This window comes from Megalobrama amblycephala, linkage group LG16, assembly GCF_018812025.1.
Source record: "Megalobrama amblycephala isolate DHTTF-2021 linkage group LG16, ASM1881202v1, whole genome shotgun sequence".
Classification (NCBI taxonomy): domain Eukaryota; kingdom Metazoa; phylum Chordata; class Actinopteri; order Cypriniformes; family Xenocyprididae; genus Megalobrama; species Megalobrama amblycephala.
This window is the reverse complement of record NC_063059.1, coordinates 24,729,957-24,742,691: the sequence shown is the minus strand read 5'-3', so window position 1 is coordinate 24,742,691 and position 12,735 is coordinate 24,729,957. Positions and strand designations below refer to the sequence as shown.

Here is a 12,735-nt window from a genome sequence, read left to right as displayed (position 1 = left end):
AAATGTATTTTTGTGAGTGGATATGCATTGCTTTAAAGGCGATTTTCTCAATATTTTAGATTTTTTTGCACCCTCAGTTTCCAGATTTTCAAATATCTTGACCAAATATTGTCCTATCCTAACAAACCATACATCAATGGAAATCTATTTATTCAGTTTTCAGATGATGTATAAATCTCAGTTTCAAAAAATTGACCCTTATGACTGGTTTTGTCGTCCAGGGTCACAAATTATCTTTGAAAATTATCTATGCTTTGAAAATTTGCTTAATGTGCATTATGCACACACACATGTTGGGTTTCCATGTTTTATAGGGATTTTCCATAGACATCATGATTTTTATAATGTACAAATTTTATATTTTTATGTGTTATTTCTAATCAAAATGACATGATAACTTTACTTGGGTATGTAATATTTAAGTAAAGAAAAAGTCATATATTTTATTGTATCATAAAATGTCCGACTGACACAAATACTTATCGGACATTATTTAGTACACCCAAGTGCTGCAGCTGGTCTTCAGCTGTTTCTAAGAATAACTGGACCAGAAATGTTTCTTCCTTCCAAGAAAAAAAACAACATTTATATGGAAAAAAATATATATAGAAGACAAAACACAGGACAAAACACACATTGTTACTGAATATAAGCTATAGGCAAGACAGTCAAATAAAATGATAGATGGACAAACTGTAATCAATACAGTCATGGAGGGAAGTGTTGCCAAAGCACTTTCATGGGAGCTGCAACCAGCTGAGGTCATCAGATCTGTGAAAGCAGAGCAAATCCTGTATTATATCCTCTAAACAGGTTTCACATTTGAAATGCACACAAATAAATTCACTAATTGCTTTTCAATTCATTGCTCTGGCATATGGATGCAATGAGTTGAGGGTTTCTGACTTATTGATACTCACTGTGCCTGAGCCTTAGTGATCCTCTTCCCCATCAATAACATTTCTGCCAACCTCGCGACAGCAGGGTCAAAGTTCAAGCTGGCAGCTGCAACAACTTCTTCATCTCTGGATTATGATATAAACAGTGATGAATGAAGAGAGATCCTCGTTTTTAAGATATAAAGATTTGATGGACTTTTAAGGCTTCTTCAAAAATCAGCTTACTTGATATAAAATGCCAAGAATTTTCTTTCTTCAGTTCTTCCTTTAAAAACAATGTCAGTGTATCCTTCTCCATAGCCTAGTAGAATATAAATAGAAGAAGAGATAAAATTACTTTATTCATGTATTAAAATATCATATTTGCTCAGAGAATGGAGATTTATCTTGGAATGGTCACCTGTATATCGGATACTTTTCCCCAACAGCATGGTCCAGAAATATGGCACAGTATTAATCGCAACCTGTTGATTCAGCATGCTTAAGCCAGCAATTCTTCCTGTGGAAGACCACAACCACATGTTTTACACATTACCACAAACACCACCCTTCAAAGGTTTGGGGTGAGTAACATGTTTTAATGTTTTTGAAAGAAGTCTCTCACCAAAGCTGCATTTAGTTGATCAAAAATACAGTAAAAACAGTAATATTGTGAAATATTATTATGATTTTAAAATAACTTCTATTTTAATATATTTTAAAATGCAATTTATGTGGTGGCAAAGCTGAATTTTCAGCATCATTACTCCAGTCTTCAGTGTCACATGATCCTTCAGAAATCGTTCTAATATGCTGATTTGCTGCTCAAGAAACATTTCTTACTATTATTTTGAAAACAGTTATGCTGCTTAATATTTCTGTGGAAACCATGATAATTTTTTCAGGATTCTTTGATGAATAGAAAGTTAAAAAGAACAAAATGTCTTTGCTGTATTATTTCTTTAAAAAAATGTACTGATCCCAAACTTTTAAATGATTTAAGGGTTAGTTCACCCAAAAATGTTTATTTGATATTTTAGTTGAAAATATTTTAGTTGAAATCCGATGGCTCAGTGAGGTCTCCATAGCCAGCAATGACATTTCCTCTCTCAAGATCCATAAAAGTACTAAAAACTTACTTAAATCTGTTCATGTGAGTACAGTGGTTCAATATTAATATTATAAAGCAACAAGAATATTTTTGGTGCACCAAAAAAACTAAATAACGACTTATTTAGTGATGGCCGATTTCAAAACACTGCTTCATGAAGCTTTGGAGCATTATGAATCAGCGTATCAAATCATGATTCGGATTGCATGTCAAACCGCCAAACTGCTGAAATCACGTGACTTTGGCGCTCCGAACAGATTCGATACACTGATTCATTGTGCTCCGAAGCTTCCTGAAGCAGTGTTTTGAAATCGGCCATCACTATATAAGTCGTTATTTTGTTTTTTTTGTGCACAAAAAAATATTCTCATCGCTTTATAATATTAATATTGAATCACTGTACTCACATGAACTGATTTAAATATGTTTTTAGTACCTTGATGGATCTTGAGAGAGGAAATGTCATTGCTCCCTATGCAGGCCTCACGGAGCCATCGGATTTCAACAAAAATATCTTAATTTACGTTCCGAAAATTAACGAAGGTCTTACGGGTGTGGAACGGCATGAGGGTAAGTAATAAATGACATTATTTTCATTTTTGGGTGAACTAACCCTTTAAGTGTATTTTTGAACATTCAAACTCTTATTATTATATCAGGTGGTACCGTGAGCTTGCGCCAATTGCCAATGTCCAATATTGACTCTCTTATGTCCGAGCAAAGGAAGTGGAAAAGACACCACATCTCCAGCAGCAAAGACATCAGGAATGTTGGTTTTCATGAACTGAAAAACACAATGTCATAAATACTGCTATATTTGTTCATTAAAGGGTTAGTTCACACAAAAATTAAATTTCTGTCATGAATTGTCGTTCAACACCCGTAAGACCTTCATTCATCTTTGGAACACAAATTAAGATATTTTTGATGAAATCCGAGAGGTTTTTTTTATCCTCCATAGAAAGAAATGAAATTCAAGGATCAGAAAAGTAGTAAAGACATGTTTCATGTTTATGTCCGAATGCCGGCTCAGTATTGGTCGACACTGCACATGCAAGCAGCATGACATATGTGTGTGATGCTGACACAGGAGCAGGTCAATACTGAGCCATTCTGACGTAGAACACAGAAGCTCTGCAACATAAACAGCGTATGAGACTGACAGGGTAGAGACGAATTTGTTGAATAAAGTCGTTATTTTGTTTTGTTTTTGCACACAAAAAGTATTCTCGTCGCGTCATATCATTAAGGTTGAACCACTGTAGTCACGTGGACTATTTTTACAATGTCTTTACTACTTTTTCTGGACCTTGAATGTGGTAATTTCATTGCTTTCTATGGAGGATACAAAAACTCTCAGATTTTATCAAAAATATCTTAATTTGTGTTCCGTAGATTGGCAAAGGTCTTAAGGGTGTTGAACGACATGAGGGTGAGTAATTAATGACAGAAATTTATATTTTGGGTGAACTAACCCAAAATGTTCGCTCTATGTGATATGAAGGCGGTTACCTTGTCAACAACAACAGCATTGCGTGAATCAATTTCCACTGATGTTCTCTTAAGGAAATCAGAGTTGGGAATGACGCCTTTGAAAGGGATATAGATGTAACTTTTAGAAATAAACAGCTTTCAGTGACAACAGCAAAACTGCTATGACAAAACTGTTTTTGTACATACCAATGCCCACAATTACAATATCAGCTGGAAGGACTTCACCATTTTTCAGAACAACTTCCTTGACCTAAACAATTAAGTTAAGATATTTTATTTATATTACGATGCACTGACATCAGCTCTATGATTGTTTAGTAATGCTCTTACACGTACAGTACCTTTCCATTTTCCCCCCGAATTTCAGCCACACCATTACATGTGTAGAACTTTACGTTTTTCTCCTCCAGCATCTTTCACAGAAGATGAATTACTTGAGATAGATGGCATATAACAGTAAACCCAAAATGAAAGAAAATACCACAATGTTCACTGACCTGCATTGTCATTTTTCCGATAGCTGGACCCAATGATGACTGGAAAGGAAACTTACTGCTGCCGATAACACTGACGCTGACTGCCTTGTCAGACAGATAAGCTGCTACCTCCATTCCTGATTGATAATTGAAAGTCATAATTTGCAATACTGCCATTAACTTAGGCTGCGTCCGAAAGCTGGAAAATGCTGCTTCTGCAGGCAGCATACGGAGGTAGGAAGGCAACAAGACACGTCCAAATCCAATGATTGTGTCACATCTGGTCTAGTGAGATACCTTCCTCTGATCAATTTCTGAAGGCAGCATAAATGTATCCTTCGCTGCCTTTGACATCCCACTATCCTGTGCGTTGCAATGCATGACAGTTGAGCTAAAAATTAAAAATGGCATCTGAAATTTTGCAGATGGTGGTCAGTTTGTGTGTAAATGTACATTTTTTTTTACATTTTTTCCACTTTAGATATCATTTCCAGTGGGAAGTTAGTATTGTAGTAATTAAATATTCGGTTTGTTATCACCAAAGCTCTCTCTCATCATTAAACCGCTACACAGCCTCAGAAGATGGTCTGAAATAAGTTTCCTGAGGTACCTTCATGCACAAACGCTGCCTGCAAAGTCACTGCCTGATTGGGCAACGAGGCAACAAGTCAGCTGCCTAAGCTTTCGGACACAGCCCTAGTGTTTGTGAAATAATACTACTTTCCAATTTATTTCTGTATACCTATGAATGAAGTTCCAACGACGACGGCCTTGTTGCCTGCACTCATGTGATGAATTTCTGTGGCATCCTTATAGCTCTGCAGCAATTTCACGTTTTCTAGTTCAGCACCAGGACACTGCAGAGGTCTGGCTCTTAAGACAGAAGTACATAAGTCACCATCAGATGTTGCATTCAGATAAAAGATCCATATGTCTATCATTATATATGGTCTTTTTATGAGACATTGATTTAATATTTAGCACAAGTTATGATCTAACCTGCCACCTGTAGAAATCAAAAGCTGGTCGTAATGTTGGACAGTGCCATCCTTGAAAGTCAATGTTTTAGCCTCTGTGTCAACAGACTTTACCTTTGAGGGACAATTATTGTTAATGTCCACAAATAAATACAATGCATGTGAAAATAAATGAAAGATATAAATGAAACCCACCTCTTTTTTAGTCCACACTTCAATTCCATGGTGTTGAAGGAAATCACTCTGTCGTAGCAACACCTTTTCAATTTCAATATTCATTGCCTACAAGAGACCATGAACACACAACATCTTCATAAACAGTAAACAAGAAAATACTGTGGTTTATCAATTCAATAAGACGATGGGGAGACAATAAAATCATATAATCTGGTTTTGTTTCATCTATGGTCCATTCCAACCTTGCTAAGCTTGGTCTTATCCAGAGGCAGCTGCTCATCTTTCGTAACCATTATAATTCTCCCTCCATAATCATTCTGACGAAGGGTTTCTGCACATTGCAATGAAGCTGGACCTGTGAAAACACAAACACACAAATGTTGCATTTCCCACGATGACAGATTTTTAAGGCTATGGTGGATAGACTTAAATATATATATTTAAATATATTTATTTGATGGAGAGACAATGAAACATTTAGCTGAACTTCAGCTTCTCAATTTTGGCTTTGTTTTTTGTTAAACATATTTGCATTATTTGGCTGACCCCCTGCAGTACGACACAAAACCCTCTAGGGGGCGTGGATGAGGTGAAATATAAAATAAGCAAGTAAGTGAAATAAGCATTATAAATGTATAAAGGTTTGTCTAGATGATGTATGTATTACTCACCTCCTCCAATCAGAACAACCGTGTGACTGACTCCAGGCACTCTACCGCACATTTTCTTAACACGCTTATTCAGTTTCTAAAAAGTGCAAAATACATAACATTTCAAGAAATGCTCCTCAAAAACAATTAATCTTGATGAAAATTGTAATGTACATGACTAACCTTTTTATCAGTGGTGACATAAACTTTACCACCTTCAACTTTGACCTTAACAGGACAGGACAGGACAAGTAAAAAATAGATAATGGTTTAATTCAAAATATACTGTATGGGAAACTGCATGTGACATAATTTGTAACAGGCATATGATGTAACAAAAATGCTTGATTTCTTAAAGGTGCCATAGAACGTCTTTTTAAAAGATGTAATATAAGTCTAAGGTGTCCCCTTAATGTGTCTGTGAAGTTTCAGCTCAAAATACCCCATAGATTTTTTTAAATTCATTTTTTAACTGCCTATTTTGGGGCATCATTAAATATGCGCCGTTTCAGGCTGCGGCACCTTTAAATTCTCCTGCTCCCCACCCCCTGAGTGCCTTAAACAGCATAAACAAAGTTCACACAGCTAATATAACCCCCAAAAAAAGATCTTTACAAAATGTTCGTCATGCAGCATGTCTAATCGCGTAAGTATAGTATTTATTTGGATGTTTACATTTGATTCTGAATGAGTTTGAGGCTATGCTCCGTGGCTAAAGCTAACATTGCACACAGTTGGAGAGATTTATAAAGAATGAAGTTGTGTTTATGCATTATACAGACTACAAGTGTTTAAAAATGAAAATAACGACAGTCTTGTCTCCGTGAATACAGTAAGAAACGATGGGAACTTTAACCACATTTAACAGTACATTAGCAACATGTTAACGAAACATTTAGAAAGACAATTTACAAATATCACTAAAAATATCATGATATCATGGATCATGTCAGTTATTATTGCTCCATCTGCCATTTTTCACTATTGTCCTTTGCTTGCATACCTAGTCTGATGATTCAGCTCTGCACAGATCCAGACGTTAATACTGGCTTGTCTAATGGCTTGAACATGAGCTGGCATATGCAAATATTGGGGTCATACATATTAATGATCCCGACTGTTGCGTAACAGTCGGTGTTATGTTGAGATTCGCATGTTCTTCTGAGGTCTTTTAAACAAATGAGATTTATACAAGAATTAGGAAACAATGGAGTTTGAGACTCACTGTATGTCATTTCCATGTACTGAACTCTTGTTATTCAACTATGCCAAGGTAAATTCAATTTTTAATTCTAGGGCACCTTTAAGTGTCATCCTGCAGTATGTAATCATACTTTGAACGTTGGCAGTGAATCCAGCCCAGGAAATTCTTCAATATCTCCAGTTTTAGTATTGAAACATGCTCCATGAAATGGGCACCGAACTCGATCTCCAACCAATGCACCTACAAGCATGAATTGTGATTGTTGGAAACACAATGTCACAGTAGACTTGAAAGAAACAAAGGCAATGTAACCGGATATAGGTCAGAGTTAAGAATGACAAAGGTAAAGGATAGAATGCTGAATAAAAAAACAAAGCAAAACCTGTTTTCATTGTATTTACAGTGCTAAGTAAACACAGGACAGGGTTATTTATTGCTCAGATTGTGTCAGCCTGTGTGATTATCAGAACAAACCCTACCTTTGATAAGTGGGGCGCCATAATGAGTGCACAGACCACCCACAGCAGCAAATTCTCCCTTATTGCGTACCAACAGGATTTTATGCTGGTCCACCTCAACCTCCTTCATTCTGTAGGACGAACACGGGGGACATGGTGCCAGAATGAATGAATGAATGCAATTATTGGTGGTCAAAAATGTGGAATAATTATGATTTTTTCATTTTTGGGGGGCTGAAATTATTCGATCAAAAATACAGTAAAAACATTAACATTATGTTATATTACAACTACTATTATTAGGGATGAACCGATTTGAAAATTTCAGATACCGATAATTCTTTATATTTGAAAGCCGATAACTGATATACTGGCTATTTCAATAAATCTAAATAAATTTTTTTAATTTATAATTTTTGAAAGCCTGATTACAAAAACAAAAGTTTCACCATTAAAAGCCATGTCCTAAGCACACAATTACAATGTTCTCATTATAATTCTCATTATAATTTTACGTATCTTATATAACAGACTTGAGCTGCACATGTTGCACTTAACTGTATTTTCCTTTTTGAAGTGATTTCAATCATATTTCGAGCAATTCAAAACCAGCATGGTGGACAGTGTGCATCTGAAGTGTCTGAGCTGAAGGAAATAATCCATTATTTATCGGCTTTAATATATCAGCCAAATTTTCTTATCTGGCCGATAACATTAAAAACGAACATAAACTATATTGCCAAAAGTTTTGGGACGCCTGCCTTTGCGTGCACATGAACTTTAATGACATCCCATTCTTAATCCGTAGGGTTTAATATGGAGTTGGCCCACCCTTTGCAGCTAAAACAGCCTCAATTCTTCTGGGAAGGCTTTCCACAAGGTTTAGGAGTGTGTTTATGGGAATTTTTGACCATTCTTCTAGAAGCGCATTTGTGAGGTCAGGCACTGATGTTGGACAAGAAGGCCTGGCTCGCAGTCTCCGCTCTAATTCATCCCAAAGGTCTTCTATCGGGTTGAGGTCAGGACTCTGCAGGCCAGTCAAGTTCCTTCACACCAACACACAAACTCACTCATCCATGTTTTTATGGACCTTGCTTTGTCCACTGGTGCGCAGTCATGTTGGAACAGGAAGGGGCCATACCCAAACCATTCCCATGAGGCTGGGAGCATGAAATTGTCCAAAATGTCTTGGTATGCTGAAGCATTAAGAGTTCCTTTCACTGGAACTAAAGGGTCAAGCCCAACCCCTGAAAAACAACCTCACACCATAATCCCCACTTTACACAATGCAGTCAGGCAAGTACCATTCTCCTGGCAACCACCACACCTAGACTCGTCCATCGGATTTCCAGACAGAGAAGTGTGATTCGTCACTCCAGAGAACACGTCTCCACTGCTCTAGAATCCAGTGGCGGTGTGCTTTACACCACTGCATCTGACGCTTTGCATTGCACTTGGTGATGAAAGGTTTGGATGCAGCTGCTCGGCCATGGAAACCCATTCCATGAAGCTCTCTACACACTGTTCTTGAGCTAATCTGAAGGCCACATGAAGTTTGGAGGTCTGTAGCTATTGACTCTGCAGAAAGTTGGCGACTTCTGCGCACTGTGCACCTCAGCAAGCACTGACCCCGCTCTGTGATTTTACGTGGCCTACCACTTCGTGGCTGAGTTGCTGTTGTTCCCAATTGCTTCCACTTTGTTATGATACCACTAACAGTTGACAGTGGAATATTTAGTAGTGAGGAAATTTCACGAATGGACTTATTGCACAGGTGTCAACCTATCACGGTACCACACTTGACTTCAATGAGATCCTGAGAGCGACCTTTCATAAATGTTTGTAGAAGCAGTCTGCAACCCTAGGTGCTTGATTTTATACACCTGTGGCCATGGAAGTGATTGGAACACCTGAATTCAATAATTTGGAGGGGTGTCCCAATACTTTTGGCAATATAGTGTATATCAGCCAATGCTGATATGGTGGCTAATATTTCGTGCATCCCTAACTATTATAACTGTTTTCTATTTTTAGTGGCCATGAATTTCTGAAGGATCATGAAGACTGGAGTAATGGCTGCTGATAATTCAGGTTTGCCATAGCAGGAATAAATTACATTTTAAAATATATTAAAACAGAAAACATTTATTTAAAATTTTAATAAAATTTCACAATATTACTGCATTACTATATTTTAAAAAAATAGATGCTCCCTTGGTGAGCATAAGAGACTTCTTTCAAAAACATAAAAAAAAAAAAAAAAAAATATTCCAAACTTTTGATCGCCAATGTATTTATAATAAATATGATAGTAAATACACTATAACATTAGTAATAAAATTAAACAAACACTTACAATATCCTATTTATTGTCTACAAATTATATACAAATGTAATCTAAAAGTCACTTCTTACTGTCCATCCTGCAGATCTGACTCTAAACACACCATCTCCGTGATCTCTTCACACTGCTTTGTCTCCATTGTTGGTTTTTCAGCTGAAGAAATAACAACTAGTAATGCAACAACCGGTGCATTTCAAACATCACTATACTGTATGTCCTACTACCTTTATACAGCAAAGCACTTCTGGTCAATCAGCTTCCACTGCAGTTTACCTTCAAAGGATGGAGGAAGAGACTTGAACTTGCAAGTGAACCGTATTCACTAATTATCTGTAACACAAGATACATTATTAGGGATAGGTAGCGATGGTAACTAGATTACACAAGAGAGTGTACAAAAGCATAAGTAAAAAAGTTATTCATTTTTTATAAGGAAAGCGCGTTGCCAGCTCTCACTGGCTTCGTGGAATACTGAAACAACACACCCTAAACTGAGATGGATTGTAACGCAGGACAACACGATCAATATTTGTACTATCGGCTCATGTTGCTAAGCATCTCTGCTCTCGTCCTCGCACTGTACTTTATCATTTTCCTCAATTCTTACCTGTCTGGTCGAAATTCTCCGGTTCTCAAACGGCTACCTGTTGCTGGTTTCTCTGTAGTCCATTCAGAGTAAAGTAGTTAAATCCACCTCACCTCATCGTGACACAGCAGAGCGAGGCTGTCGGCCAATCAGCGCACGCGGCGGTCACATCAAAATGTGTGTGAGAAGCTAATGAGCTGCTTCTGTAATAGGCTTAAATAACTTCTGTTTTCTGTTTCAGGTGTGCATTTTGGACATTATGTGTTGTTATGAAAAGCAAATTCAAGTTCCATATATTTAGTAGGGGCATTACATTGTATAAAGTTACATTGCATTGTGAATACAGTATTTGGCAGCCAATGCTTCTTCATGTGGGCTTGGTTACTTGCTGTCAATGGCCATGAATTTTGATAGTTACATTGCATGGGTAAATTCTGTAAAGGATTGTAAAATGTATCTTTTACTTTGTTCGAAATACAAAAGGCTTCTTTCAATTGATGTTAGTCTTATATAATGTTTTTATTATTTACTTTTATGTTTTTTTTTTAACTATATCCTCATATTTCTTTAAATGTCTTTCCTCTACGACTCATTAAATTTTTGCATTGAAAATTTCATTTCATTTTTTTTAATTGTATTTGTATTTATTTCATGCACCTGTTCTGTATATTCTAATGCAAAGATGTACTGATATTGCCGTGTTATTTGCACATGACTAATTGTTCAATTTAAAAAAAAAAAAATGTTTGCATTGAACAGTTTCATCTACAGAATTATTGAATATGTACTGAAAAAAGTATAGCCTACTAAGTGATGCCTAATTTGTTTTTCATACAGTAGTCCTATATTCCCTAAGAGAAAAGCCTGATTGCTTCTTAAAGGGACAGTTCACCCAAAAATGAAGATTCTATCATCATTTATTACACACACACAAACACACACACACACACACACAAATATTTTAAAGAATGTTAATAACCAAACAGTTTTGGTAACCATTGGCTTCCGTTATGTGGAAAAAAACAGACATTTCTCGAAATATCTTCCTGTATGTTCAACAGAAGAAAGAAAGTTATTGTATGTAGAGCGAGTAAATAATGACAGCATTTTCTTTATTCTCTCTCTTTTTTTTAACTTTCCTTTTGGTCCATTGACTCTGTATCTAAATTGTTAATGGTTTCAGTCACATGTAATGACCACTCAAGTGTTGTGAAACAGCTACAGCACAGCTTACATAAAAAAGAACCACAAGATGGCGCTCGACGCCACCAATTAGACCACGAAAAACACCTGCTGTGCTTCTGGCCATGTGGATTTTCAGAAATTAAACTAATTGAAACACACTTTTCTGACTCTATACTTCCTTCAGTTTGTTAACTGTGTTCAACAGTGTATGTCCAGTGGACAGACATCTATTGATGAATTATGAAATTCTATGCCCACCACATCTCAAATCACTTTCTGGTGGAAATGACATTTTAAACATTTAATATAGGCCTTCAGCAAGGATTTAGATGAAGAACTATATATAGGTCTACAATTTTTCAATGAAAATCCATTGGTATAAAATGAATTTACCTATTATTATCATTATTATTATTAAAACTGCATATATAGCATACACGTAATTTTAATGTAGCCTAACCGTCAAAAGTTTAAATAGGCCAAATATGCTATAACAAATAAAAGCCATGGGAAAACATTTTTTTGAATAAAATAAATTTTTCAGACAGATAATGATGAGGCTGGAGAAGCTTTGTGGCGCAAGATCAAATCTGAGTGTCTGTCAGCTGAAGACTCCAACCACTTTCTTTTCTTCCTTGGGTTAGTTCACCCAAAAATGAAAATTATGTCATTCATTACTCACCCTCATGTCGTTCCACACCTGTTAGACCTTCGTTCATCTTCGGGACACATATTAATGGCTCAGTGAGGCCTGTATTGTCAGCAATAACACTCCCTTTTTCAATGCCCAGAAAGCTACTAAAGACATATTTAAAACAGTTCATGTGACTACAGTGGTTCAACTTTAATATTATAAAGCGACGAGAACACTTTTTGTGCGCCAAAAAAAACAAAATTGTGACTTTATTCCACAATATCTAGTGATGGGTGATTTCAAAACACTGCCAAAGTCACCTTATGACTTAACGAAGCCTCGTCAAAGGCCTCGTTTACTGAAATCGTGATTTTGGCGCTCTGAACCACTGATTTGAAACAAATGATTCGTAAAGCTTCGAAGCTTCATGAAGCATCATTTTGAAATCGCCCATCTCTAAATAGTTGTGAAATAAAGTTGCTATTTTGTTATTTTTGGTACACAAAAAGTATTCTCGTCACTTTAGTTGAACCACTGTAGTCACATGAACTGTTTTAAATA

General features: G+C 36.3%; 1 protein-coding gene across 2 annotated transcripts; it reads right to left on the bottom strand.

The window, feature by feature from the left end:
- Positions 1–412: 412 nt before the first annotated feature.
- On the bottom strand, positions 413–10,534 carry aifm4 (apoptosis inducing factor mitochondria associated 4). 2 transcript variants are annotated; one of them, XM_048161763.1, is made up of 20 exons: positions 10,377–10,534; positions 9,994–10,099; positions 9,841–9,922; positions 7,447–7,556; positions 7,098–7,207; positions 5,947–5,991; positions 5,785–5,860; positions 5,356–5,468; positions 5,132–5,218; positions 4,959–5,050; positions 4,702–4,832; positions 3,981–4,096; positions 3,825–3,896; positions 3,670–3,733; positions 3,502–3,578; positions 2,656–2,773; positions 1,300–1,398; positions 1,125–1,200; positions 921–1,025; positions 413–771 (listed from the first exon to the last, which is right to left on the bottom strand). In XM_048161763.1, the coding sequence occupies exons 3-20, from the start codon at positions 9,906–9,908 to the stop codon at positions 738–740; spliced, it is 1,593 nt and encodes a 530-aa protein (XP_048017720.1). In that variant the 5' UTR covers positions 9,909–9,922; positions 9,994–10,099; positions 10,377–10,534; the 3' UTR covers positions 413–737. The 2 variants fall into 2 exon arrangements, with proteins under 2 accessions (XP_048017720.1, XP_048017721.1); XM_048161764.1 differs by having other exon boundaries at positions 10,043–10,099.
- Between the last annotated feature and the right edge of the window lie 2,201 nt (positions 10,535–12,735).